Genomic DNA, 12,811 nt, shown 5'->3' on the forward strand with positions numbered 1-12,811 from the left:
TGAGTGTGAGAACTTGTGCCCTAAGCTCCCTGAGATAGCTTTTAGGCCCCGTCCCTACACAGGATAAACATGATGGAAAATGGATGGATGAATGGATGCATGAGGTTTAATACCTCATCAAAATACTGAAGCGACAAAATTCAAATCTCTTTGGAGATAGATTAATGCTATAGCACAAAATTGGATTATGAAAATTATTCAAGGGATTACAAGGCTATTAAAAAAGAGTGTAGGTTTGAAGGTCCCCTAAGGTATCCTAATGTACTTTACTGCTGTATTTACTTCCTTTTTTATTGCTTTAAAGTCTTTCCCCACCTCATCAATGCACCTTATTTGCTATTTTAAGTCACTATGTGCACTATTTCTGTGGCCACATGTAGGTTATTATAGCAAATAATAATAGTACATTAAGTATACATGACTGAATAATTGAAATGAACTGAAATACCAGAATATTATGCAGTATATAAGTAGTGGCTTGGTGGTTAGCACTGTTGCCTTTCACCTCCAGGGTCTGGGTTTGATTCCCACCTCGGGGTCTGTGTGCATCAAGTGTGCATGTTCTCCTCATGCTTAGTGGGTTTCCTCCCACAGTCGAAGGAATGCAGATTAGGCTAATTAGCATTCACAAATTGTCCATAATGTGTGAATGTAATTATATTTTTACTGTATATATAATAATAATAATCTAAAAATAAAATGCACATGCACATCATATCATGGAAGAACTGATGAAAAGGTGGACATGTTTTGCTGAAGTTAGCATTTAATGAGCACAGGGACCTTCAGTTAGCAAAGCGCTACACTGTACGAGCTAACTATGTACTGTTTATCACATAGAGTTGTAAAAGGGGTTTTATATTTATTTATATATTACTGTGGCATAGTGGACATGTTAAGATGGACAACCTAAAACTGCAAACACGATGAAAAATAGCATCGAAAAATAACATATTTCAAGAGAATTATGATTGCTCTGGTGTGGGGGGTATGAATGTTTTGTAATTTTTAGGACAATCACAGAGTTTTATTATTTTTCACATATCTGTGACAATCACCAATACTGTGGACAAGTGGGATATTTCAAAGACATTTCAGCGAACATGGGAAATTTAGCCCAAAACACTGACGCGCTACTTCCGCATAACGGCGCTAAAGAGCTGATAGTAGCATGTTTCTTTGCCCGCGAAGAAGTGCCCGGATCGTGCGCTCGCCAAACAAATCCCTCCGCTGGTTAAAATAGTTATGACCAATGAATAATGTTTGTTTTTTAACGTCTGTAAAAGTCGATCGTAAATAGCACTTATGATATAAATAGGAAATACGACGTACAACTGGTAATTTTAAAACATAAATTATAACATACTTTTTTCACTAAATTAATTAACCTCCCTGGACCGGAACACCGCTCGTTTTGCATCGTATTACCTGTCGCGATATGATGACGTAAAACGTCTGGTCATTTGTATTGTTTTGGTTGGTGCAATTTGCCTTGTACAGAATCAACTCTGAATCATTCGGTTATATCAAATTGCAGGTTTGTATGAGCTTTTAAATCGATTATGAGTCACACTGTGTTGTTTTGTGGTTTTTAAACAATAATAAAGCGCATAATAATAACGTTTTACCGACGAGGTTGAGTGATATTGCTAGTTTGGCTAACACGGCACGCTAACGTCACTTATTTAGTCCCCGTCGGCTCAGTAATAGTGTGTAGTGCACTAGATAGGTTGCAGTCGTTGCGTGTTTCTATCGGCTATAGTGTGCCTATGTAGGGAACACTGGGGTGATTTGGGACACCATCGGGAAGGGATTTGCTGTGCTTTGTGTTGTGAGGTTAATGTGAGTGTTGTGTCCTTGAAGTCAAAATTGTGAACTATTATAGCACTAAAAGACTTCTGTAAGCGTTTCAGCATGTACATTTGTTTACGTAAGTGATGGGGGAAAAGCTCTTTGATAAAAGCATGAAATTCCACTAGATAATTTTTAAAGGCTTGGAAAACATTTAGATTTCTTAGATTTTTCTCAAAACTTACATGACAGAAATATTAGTTGAAGTAGTATGGTAACTGCACTCCTTTTTTCTTTTTTTTATTCATTACAAACTCATTGCATTATATTTGCCAGTCTTTAGTCACAAAGTGTAATGTTTTAATTGCTTGGGCTTAAATCTTAATATAGACCATGCATTTGTTTATCAAACTTTTACTTCTATAGTTTTTGAATGCTCATTTTGCTCATACAGTAGAGGTGTTATTTTATTGAATGTCCCTTCATCATTGTCCTGACTTCTTCATTAAAAGCTACACTGTACAGTCAGGAGAAAGTGGAACTCTGACTGTGTGCTTCTTTGGAAAACACTCAAATTCTTCCTCTCCAACGTCGCAAATCACGTCTTTATGAAGCACACACTGTCATGCTTGAGCAGCTGTATATACGTAGCTGTGATGGTCTGATGACCACAAACATTGGGATGTATACTAGTTTTGTGTATATGTAGATACTGCCATGAGTCAATGTACTTTATTGTATATTATACAACATTTAGTCCCGACTGAGTAATCTGATTGGATGAGTGATGTTGATGAAAGGTAAGAGCACTGGGACGTTTAACTCGCAGCATGGGTGAACATAGTTTGGTATGGTCCATCAGACTGAGGAGAGAGCAGCTACCTGACAAAACCCACGTTTAAAACCAGTCACAGGAAGAAAACACACCCGATAACCTTATATTATCTTAAAAACATCTTGACCTCTTAGTAATTGCCTTTAGGTTGTTTAAAACTAATCTGAACCACTCATGCTCTTGTATTTCCAGTTCCAAAGCCAACCATCTCCCAAGACAAGACTGAATGCCAAATTGCACTCCAGCCCCTGATAAAGGGCACTTATTTGGTGTTGGACAAAAGATTATACACCCTAGTGCACTAGCTTTTTTTTTTAAGAATATACAGGATTTAACCTCGGAGATTTACAGGGCTCTTCACCTCCATTGTATAATCTCCTCACCTTTTGTCTACATAGTAGTTGTAAGAATTTCAAACTCTGCCAGTCGCAGTTGTGTTGGCGGAGCAAAATAAAAGGTTAAATAAAGAAACAAATCATAATCTGTTAATGGTGTTTGTAAAACTGGTTTTAACATGGCTGTGATGCCTTTGGCATGCAGGCTTTTTGCCCATGTCTGCATCACAGCTGTGCTATATGCAGCAATAGAGCATACACTTTGTGTAATATTGCTTAAATATAATTCAGGACATTTTTTTAAAGGTCAGCCCTAGGAGAGGTCAGAGGTCATGGAAGAGCAGAGCGCTTCACCTGGAGTGAACACTGATAACGGCAGCCAAAGGAATGGAGAGGAGGTAACACTGAACAATTAAAAAACGCTGTAATGACAGAATCAGGTGCTGTCTCTGGAATAAGGGTTCCACGCTTAAATAAATAAATATAATTTGCAAAAGGATCATAATGCTACACTTAAAAACAAGTCCAACAACTGCAAGGTGTCATAGTTTAAGAAAATCATAATACGTTTATGTAGATTAAATATGATATACTAGGGCTATAAAGTAGTGGTTTTATATATACAGTATGTATAGCCACAAGCATAAAATGTATCCACACTTCAGGGGGAAAAAAATATGATGTACAGTATATTATATTAATATAATATAATATTATCATAACATTATCATCATTATTTTTGTTTTTATTTTATTTTACTATGATATTTATTACTATTTTATCAGTATCATTTTTACCTTGTGCCTCAATTTCCATGTACTTGTACAATGACAATAAAAGGAACATGAATTCGAAAATATATCAATATGCAACATGTAGCAATAACATAAGTATTTGTACAAGTTTTTCCTTTAAATGTTTAACTGTGTAAATCTTTTTTTTTTTTTAGATTTTCTTTAAAGGTGTATACAGTGTATGCATTTTTCGGCTGACACCCTTTCTTTCCCTTTCTAAATATAGATATAGATGTCTTGGGTAATTATATGTCTGATTAAAAACCTTGATCCTTGTCTATCCTGACCTGCAGAAGCCACGCAGGACCAGCTGGACAAAAGGGAGGAAGAGGAAGAAGCCAATGAAGGACAGTAACGCACCCAAAGCCCCATTAACAGGCTACGTGCGGTTTATGAACGATCGGCGGGAGCAGCTGAGGGCCGAGAGACCAGACGTTCCCTTCCCGGAGATCACCAGGATGCTGGGCAATGAGTGGAGCAAGCTGCATCCTGAGGAGAAACAGGTCAGGAGCACATGGGTTTAAACCCTGATTTGAAGAAAACTGTGAGAAAGTCTCACTCTCAGTTTGGGTGAATGAGTTTTACGTGTACAGGGTGTCATCTTTCTCTCTCTCACACACACACACAGACACACACACACACTGATCTAAAACTGCACTCTGAGAGACCTAAATAGCTTTAGGTTAACTCTTGTTTATCACTAGCATATTCTTTATAAAAGAAAAGTTTTAAACTGAGAAAGCACTTTCTCTCCCTTTCTGTGTAGCGCTATTTGGATGAGGCAGAGAAAGATAAGGAGCGTTACATGAGAGAGCTGGAGAAGTATCAGCAGACAGAAGCCTATAAGCATTTCAAAAGGAAGGTGCAAGAGAAGCAGAAAGGGAAACGACTCCGGGGAGGTATTCACACACGCACACATGCACACACACAAACAAAAACTGCATCCTTTTGAAAGGGGATACTTTTAGTTCTTTGTTCCACTTCAGAATGTCTTTCGTAAATTAGGTTAAAGAAAGAGAGCAACAAAAAAAGAAGAAGATAGTTCATGTTTTCAGAGGGAATAAAATAAGTTCAGTAAATCCAGGGTGGTTTAGAAGAATCAAACCTGCAGAACCTCACACAGACCTCACTGTCAAAAAGAAGCAAGTTACATAAGAAACTAATGTAACTTGCATTATTAGCAGGAGCAGTATAAATTGAGTTCTTAATGATTTTGTTATATCATGACTAGCAACATCATTTTTTAACCATACCAGCAATTTTCTTGTATAAAAGTACATCAGTGTTAAAGAAGTTATAAGTTAGAAGTTTTGGCCATGTCACTCAGTGGAGAATTCACATAAGCCACTTTCTGTCTTATCAGTTCAAGATGGAGGAAAGGCGTCATACAGAAATAATTAATTTACCGCTACTGCCATTTCTCATTCTCTTTTCCCTGTGTAACAGATGTGGGCCGGCAGGCTGCCCGGGAAGCTCTTCATGAGGTAAGTCAAGCTCGAGTCGAACTCACAAAGACACTTTGTCAGAGCAGAGCCCAAGTGTTTGCTTTGTTTGAACTTTTCTTACTTTAAAGCTTTAGGAAACTCAGCTTTAAATGATGTCATCATCAAACTCCCATCAGTGGTTAGAGATTTAATGGACTGAGGGTTTGGAGAAAAGACAGACTTTTGTAGTTAATGGTGTAATGCATTGCTATGTTTCGAATGATGCAGTTAGATGTGTGTCTGTCAGTGGTAAATTAGGGGTTTCAGTGGACCTCATATATCATGCATCTTATCGCACATCTTTTTAGTGATTATGTAAGCCAAACCAAACTTAAAACATCTGTTAGCTCATGTTCATGTGTTACATCCACAGTGGAGGTTATTTTGATGTCTGTTGATGATTATTTTCATGTATATGGCATTAAAATATAATCAGTGTGGTCAGTGAGTGACATTAAAGAATGTGGTATGGTATGGCGTGAAAAATGCAGATTTAAGGCACCTGCGGAGTTCATTACAAGGAGACCCTTTGGATTGGTCATTTATCAGTTGCTTAGCACTGGCTTAAATAAAATGTGCAAAACACCCTTCTTTTATACAGTTTTCAATTTTTTGATTTATCTTGATTTGCTTTTGTACCTTTTTTCCCTTTATTTCTTTATTTCGTGTAATTAACATAAAAGGTCTAGGTTTCAAATATTTTTCATTAAAGTTGTATGTGTAATTGAAGTAGTACTTTATTTAAAGTTTATTTTAGTACCACGTTAATAAATTAATGTACTGTACTTTATTTATGGAGTTCCCTAAAATGTCTTGTCACAGCCCCCTAGTGGGCCATAAAGGTACACCCAGAGGTCATTTACGGACGTAGCCAAAAGTTTAGAAAATAATACTTATTTTCACAATGTTTGCTGCTTCAGTTTTTTTAGATCTTTTTGTCAGATGTTACTATGGTATACTAAAGTGTACTTACAAACATTTCATAAGTGTCAAAGGCTTTTATTGACAGTTAGATTGTTTATGCAAAGAGTCAATATTTTGACCATTCTTTTTCAAGACCCCTGCAATTTGCCCTGGCATGCTGTCAATAAACTTCTGGACCACATCCTGACTGATGACAGACATTCTTACATAATAAATGTCAGAATTTGACATTTTCATGGCATGAGGACTACTGTATATGCAAATTGCCATCATAAAAGCTGAGGCAGGGTACTTTGTGAAAATCAATATCACACAAAAGCAACACACTCATTTTTACTGTCAAAAGAAAATCCACCACAATGTTCATCATGCAGAACCCAGTTGTCCATCAAACATTTTATTTGACTGTAACTCTTTTACTCCTTTAAGGAACTTGTTTTACTCTGTTGATACTTTTAAAAAAAGTTTCTGAACAAGTAAATCCAAATATGGTTTTAAAATTTTTAGAAAAAAATAAATCTTAAACATCTTATCTAGTTTTTTAAATAACAAAAATGCTTTTCACCATAAATATAGCCATAGAAGCTGGCATGGCATTAAAAAAGAAGGAAAGAAAGAAATCAATATATTTTTCATTCTTAAAACATTTGGCCGCGGCTGTACAAGAAAAATTATTAAATAATTATATACTCAAAAAAAGTAATCTGAAATAATTAAATAAAAATGTTTTTTAAATATTATTTATTTCTCTTGGACTTGTGTGTTAATCAGAGTTAAATCTGCCAAAGATTAAATAATAATCCATATATAAAAGTGTAGTAATGCATGCAGATGATTTGACATCATACAAACTTCTTAATTTTAATTCCTCTAACACAGAATGATGGAGGCCTGAAGGATCGCTCTGTGTTTGATATCCCTATCTTCACTGAGGAGTTTCTCAATCACAGTAAAGGTAGGTTATTACATTCTATGGTGTTATTATTTTTTTCCTTTTATATTTCACAGATACATTTTTGTTAATTTAATTGGGCAACATGTACATAACAATCATCTGAAACCATCATGCCATTTTATTCATGCATACATTTTTAAACTGATTATCCCAAATCCAGATTTTCTTTTGATTCTTTTCATTGTGAAATCAATACTCTTTCAAGGAAACAAATGAAAGGAAATACCAGGATTCATACACTTGTACATGAGTGTATCACAGAAGCGTGTTTGTTTTCTTCTCTCTAAACTCTGTGTGCGTTTGGCGCAGCACGTGAGGCAGAGCTGCGGCAGTTACGTAAGACCAACATGGAGTACGAGGAGCGCAACGCAGCACTACAGAAACACGTGGAGAGTATGCGGAGCGCCGTGGAGCGCCTGGAGGGAGATGTGCTGCAGGAGCGCACACGCAACAGCCTGCTACAACAACACCTCGACCAACTGCGCTCAGCACTCACACACAGCTTTTCCAACGTGCCACTGCCTGGTGAGACACACACACATGGTCTGTCTGTTTTACATATAGTGCAAAGAGTTGTTTTTTTTTGTTTTTGTTTTTTTTGGCTCAAAAAACAGCAACAGGTTCAAATGCAGATTTAGATGTTCAAAATTTAACTAGTCTCAAGTACATATTTTTTTATGTAATTGCGTTGCAGACAGCTCTTTTTCTTTCTCTAGTCGTTTTAATATGGGTGTAATATGATTTTGTCGCTTTTTAGTAATAGATAAGTAAAATCTTATTTGCATATTAACAACAGATTTTTAGTTGCATGGAATGGAACTTAAAATGTACAAGGGGCATTCAAGTCAAACCAGGACTTTTATTCATTTAATTTCTCATGAATAAAGTCGTAAAACCGATCGACATTTACAGAAGACTTCAAGCACAATGCCTAGTCGCAGTAATTGTTTTAAATGTTTTTTACTCAGGGCTGTTTGTACATGCTGAGGTGGCTCGGAGTCCACTGTGGTGGTTCCATAAACATTCAGTAAATATGACAACTGATCCTTGAAAATCGACAAAACATTTGCACCAACTTGCAGAAGCAACGCATCTATCTGTGGGAACTGTACACACAATCATTCACAAATATCACTTGCCCATTAAAGGAACTAAGCTGGGAGTTATTGCCACATCCTCTGTACAGTCCTCTGTACAGTTCTGAGCCATTTCAATGCTAGGGCCATTAAAGAAGTTCCTGGGAGACCAGCATTTCAGACTTTCTACCTTGATGGTATCCAAGCAATAGGATAGAATAGAAACGCTGGGATTAACTTCTACTCAAGTGCATTACAGTAGCAGGGGATTATATAGAGAAAATAAGGTATTTTTTACTCTAAATATATAACTGTGTGTTGTTATTCTGCACAATCAGAAGTCCCAGTTTGACTTGAACATCCATCGTCATTCTAAAAGATTCTCAGTTCTCTTCTTCTCAATTATGGCAGAAAATGACGGCTTTAAAATAACTGTTACAGCAGTACTATGGACTCTTTAGTGCCCTCCTGTGTCAATGTGCTGTGTTCCTGCAGGCAGCGGAGAGACGGCCAGTTTGGACTCCATCGACTCTTACATGAAGAAGCTCCACAGTATCATCATGTCGAACCCTCAGGAGCATGAGCAACTTATTAGCTTGGTGCGAGACGTGGTTAACTGCCTTGACAGGTAACAGTGTACTCCTAATACACGTTTAAAATTATACTCAGGCTCATCTTGTATCTATATGCAAAAGAATATATCCAATCAGTTTGGACAGACTTCTAAAACTGCCAAAATATAACCTCACTCCCAAGCATGTGTGCTTAGAGCTATAGCTGTGCAATTTAATCACTCTTTTGTTGGTCAATTTAGTTAATTAAAGCAATGATTGACTTGTTTACTTTATTTAGGTAAAGTTCTGAATGTTAAATATGTAAAAAATTCCTTAAAATGCCACCTCTTTAGCCCAAATGTGCTAGCAGTGCAATACCGCCACCTACTGGACTGGAGTTGGCTTACAATGCATTGGCACACTGTCCAGGGTGCACCCCGCCTTGTGCACCCCCTCCCCCTTGTACACAGGATTAAGCGTTATAGACGATGAGTGCGAGATTTGTGGGTTGCTTCAAAAATAAAATTGGATGACATTGTTTGTGTGATTATACACATCAGTGATTCGACATGGGTTCCAAAAGATCCTCAATATAATTGTTTGGGATTCTGATCTTTGTTCCTCACTGATGACCGGTTAGACCACTGAAATCAGCAAACATTAACAGTATCAGCAACAGTACTCATTGCTGTTAAGGGGCCATGTGTGTGCCATAAAGCTATTTCCCACTTCATTACTCCACTGCCACCAGCAGCCTGGTTAAAGCAATGCAATGTGTTTTTATTCAGTCTTTAAAATACCTGTTTTAAGTGTTCCAATTAAAAACAACCATGCACCTGTCTGTATTTTTTTTTTATTTTATTTAAACACAGTAATGTTTGGAGAGGCAAAAATAACCCATGGAGCTTTATATTGTGACCTATAATTACAGCCTAAAATAAAAAGCCCTATTTGCATTACAAAAGGCAAGAAGGCGTGTATTTTCATCCTTTTTAGGTCTTATTGTATTTGAGGATTGCCTTTGTAATATCATGCGTTTGAAAGCAAGGGATTAGTGTGTGGTTTAAAAGCATTGTGCTTAACAAGTGCTGTGATTGTTCTCTCTCGCAGGTAATTGAGGAGTCCCAATAACCCCGCCGCCAAATCCCAGAGCTCTGTTCTATTCACAACACCCATCCTAATTCAATTTTTAAGACTTGCTTTACTACAGACAGGAAAAATATTTATTTTCTAGTGCCATTTTTATCAGTTTTTTACTTAATGTGGTCAGCAATTGGTATTTATTAACTCCTTGTCTTTATTTGTATTGGGCTCATAGTATATGTGAAAACATGCTTTAGTGATCTTCAGTCCATGTTTTGTTTCAAGTAAAAGTTAAAAATTTTAGTTACATTTCTTTGCATTAAAAATTAAATTTTGTATTTGTATCATAATCTGATTTACGCTGTAGTTTGTATATTTGTGGTTTGCCTATTGTCCCTGTGCCAGCATTACGTATGTGTATAAAAGCTCAAATGCTCCATTGACCAATAAATTGCATTAAAAAAATGTTTTCATGGCTCAGTTATGTATCTGATACTTTCATAAAGATGAGCACTCGTGCATGCTGTGACCTTCTGCTCTTTCTCCTCCTCTTCTGTGCCGCTCTGCTTATGTGTTTTGTGTTTGATATTCAGCACACACAACAGAGCCTCTTACAGACTCTAACCTCGCTTGCTTTATTTGCAGATTTGCTGTATTTTATATTATAGCTGCTATGAAAATCTGCTTTCTCAGTTTGACATTCACATATTTTCAAAAGGTGCATCAGTGCAGAGGGTTCTATAGGATCCATCAAACAGCTCTAGAGAAGGTGTTTACACTCTACTGCAGTTCCTCAGATATCCAGACAAGGTCCAAACAGAAGACGGCAGGAAAAAAATAAACACAAAAACAAAAGATTCTTAGACATTTGTATTCTGTTTAAAGATGTAAACCAGATACTAAACAGATGATTAGTGCTGTTAGTTATTAAACACAAATAACTCAGCCACATTAAATGTATTTGCAGGTAAATGGGGGGAAATGATATACAAGAACAAATTTCAGATAAACTCTGGCAAAGATAATACATAGAATTTACTCATCATCAGTTTGTCTCAAACACAGTAGTTCAATTTATAATTGTCAATTGGCTTCACTGGTCTAAGATAAAACTAGCAATGGTCAGAGAGGACTTTGATCCCACAGGTGACCGATGTACTGTGAGCAGGAACCACCTACGCTACTGCATATGTTTTAAACATGACCAAAGTTTTATATATATATATATATATATATATATATTCTGATACTTTGTTAAAAATAAGAACCATCCCCATTCTTTGCACTTTGTGATGTTGACTCAAGTGATGCTCACCTAAAATACACCCAGGCATATATGATAGCCTTTAGCTTCTCACTAGAAGAATGATCGTGTTTAAGCGTTAGGAGCCATTGCTCCCAGTGACTGCTAACTGGATTAAAGAGGTCTTGTATTTTCTTCATCTCGAGAAGATTCACTATTCCATGAAGGGATCCACTCAGGAATTGTATAATGTCTGGCAACCATTTATGAGCCACTTTGAAAAAATGAAAGATTTTTTTTCCGATGTATATATATATATATATATATATATATATATATTCATTCACTTATCTCTTTTTCTGCTGACTGGTTGTTTTCTTGTGGGGTGGGGGGGGGAACTACTGTATATATGTACAGTCGTGGCCAAAAGTTTTGAGAATGACACAAATATTAGTTTTCACAAAGTTTGCTGCTGAACTGCTTTTAAATCTTTGTTTCAGTTGTTTCTGTGATGCACTGAAATATAATTACAAGCACTTTATACATTTCAAAGGCTTTCATCGACAATTACATGACATTTATGCAAAGAGTCAGTATTTGCAGTGTTGGCCCTTCTTTTTAGGACCTCTGCAATTCGACTGGGCATGCTCTCAATCAACTTTTGGGCCAAATCCTGACTGATAGCAACCCATTCTTTTATAATCACTTCTTGGAGTTTGTCAGAATTAGTGGGTTTTTGTTTGTCCACCCGCCTCTTGAGGATGGACAAACAATCAGGATCAGGATCTTAAGGTCACTGGCGGTCGTGTAAGCATTTCACTACATTTCGTACTGTGTATGACTGTGTATGTGACAAATAAAATTTGAATTTGATTTGATTGACCACAAGTTCTCAATGAGATTAAGATCTGGGGAGTTTTCAGGCCATGGACCCAAAATTTCAACGTTTTGGTCCCTGAGCCACTTAGTTATCACTTTTGCCTTATGGCACGGTGCTCCATCATGCTGGAAAATGCATTGTTCTTCACTGAACTGTTGTTAGATTGTTGGAAGAACTTTCTGTTGGAGGGTGTTTTGGTACCATTCTTTATTCATGGCTATGTTTTTGGGCAAAATTGAGTGAGTGAGCCCACTCCCTTGGATGAGAAGCAACCCCACACATGAATGGTCTCAGGGTGCTTTACTGTTGGCATGACACAGGACTGATGGTAGCGCTCACCTTTTCTTCTCAGGACCTCAGCAATCCATTCACCATACTTTCTGGAGAAGATCAATCTGCCCCTTTTTTTTTTTTTTTTTTGGAGAGAAATGGCTTCTTTGCTGCCCTTCTTGACACCAGGCCATCTTCCAAAAGTCTTTGCCTTACTGTGCGTGCAGATGCGCTCACACCTGCCTGCTGCCATTCCTGAGCAAGCTCTGCACTGGTGGCACTCCGATCCCGCAGCTGAATCCCCTTTAGGAGACGATCCTGGCGCTTGCTGGACTTTCTTGGACGCCCTGAAGCCTTCTTAACAAGAATTTAACCTCTTTCCTTGAAGTTCTTGATAATCCTATAACTTGTTGATTTAGGTGCAATCTTGGTAGCCACAATATCCTTGCCTGTGAAGCCATTTTTATGCAACGCAATGATGGCTGCACGCGTTTCTTTGCAGGTCACCATGGTTAACAATGGAAGAACAATGATTTCAAGCATCATTCTCCTTTTAACATGTCAAGTCTGCCATTCTAATCCAATCA

At 37.2% G+C, this 12,811-nt stretch overlaps 1 protein-coding gene across 2 annotated transcripts; it reads left to right on the forward strand.

Annotated features, from left to right (window-relative positions):
- Positions 1–1,430: 1,430 nt before the first annotated feature.
- Positions 1,431–10,304, forward strand: hmg20a (high mobility group 20A). 2 transcript variants are annotated; one of them, XM_053512358.1, is made up of 9 exons: positions 1,431–1,537; positions 3,268–3,359; positions 4,049–4,258; positions 4,522–4,654; positions 5,202–5,239; positions 7,043–7,118; positions 7,428–7,643; positions 8,690–8,822; positions 9,859–10,304. In XM_053512358.1, exons 2-9 carry the CDS (start codon positions 3,294–3,296, stop codon positions 9,860–9,862), a joined length of 876 nt encoding a protein of 291 aa, XP_053368333.1. In that variant the 5' UTR covers positions 1,431–1,537; positions 3,268–3,293; the 3' UTR covers positions 9,863–10,304. The 2 variants fall into 2 exon arrangements, with proteins under 2 accessions (XP_053368333.1, XP_053368334.1); XM_053512359.1 differs by lacking the exon at positions 9,859–10,304 and having other exon boundaries at positions 8,690–8,826.
- The last annotated feature ends 2,507 nt before the right edge of the window (positions 10,305–12,811 follow it).

This window comes from Clarias gariepinus, chromosome 2 (assembly GCF_024256425.1).
Source record: "Clarias gariepinus isolate MV-2021 ecotype Netherlands chromosome 2, CGAR_prim_01v2, whole genome shotgun sequence".
NCBI classification, from domain to species: Eukaryota; Metazoa; Chordata; class Actinopteri; order Siluriformes; family Clariidae; genus Clarias; species Clarias gariepinus.

Excerpts from the sequence above, each read along its gene's own strand:
- hmg20a (XM_053512358.1), top strand. The coding sequence starts at position 3,294 with ATGGAAGAGCAGAGCGCTTCACCTGGAGTGAACACTGATAACGGCAGC. Across the intron at positions 3,360-4,048 it reads GCCAAAGGAATGGAGAGGAG|AAGCCACGCAGGACCAGCTG; the intron begins GTAACACTGAAC and ends CCTGACCTGCAG. Across the intron at positions 4,655-5,201 it reads AGGGAAACGACTCCGGGGAG|ATGTGGGCCGGCAGGCTGCC; the intron begins GTATTCACACAC and ends CCTGTGTAACAG.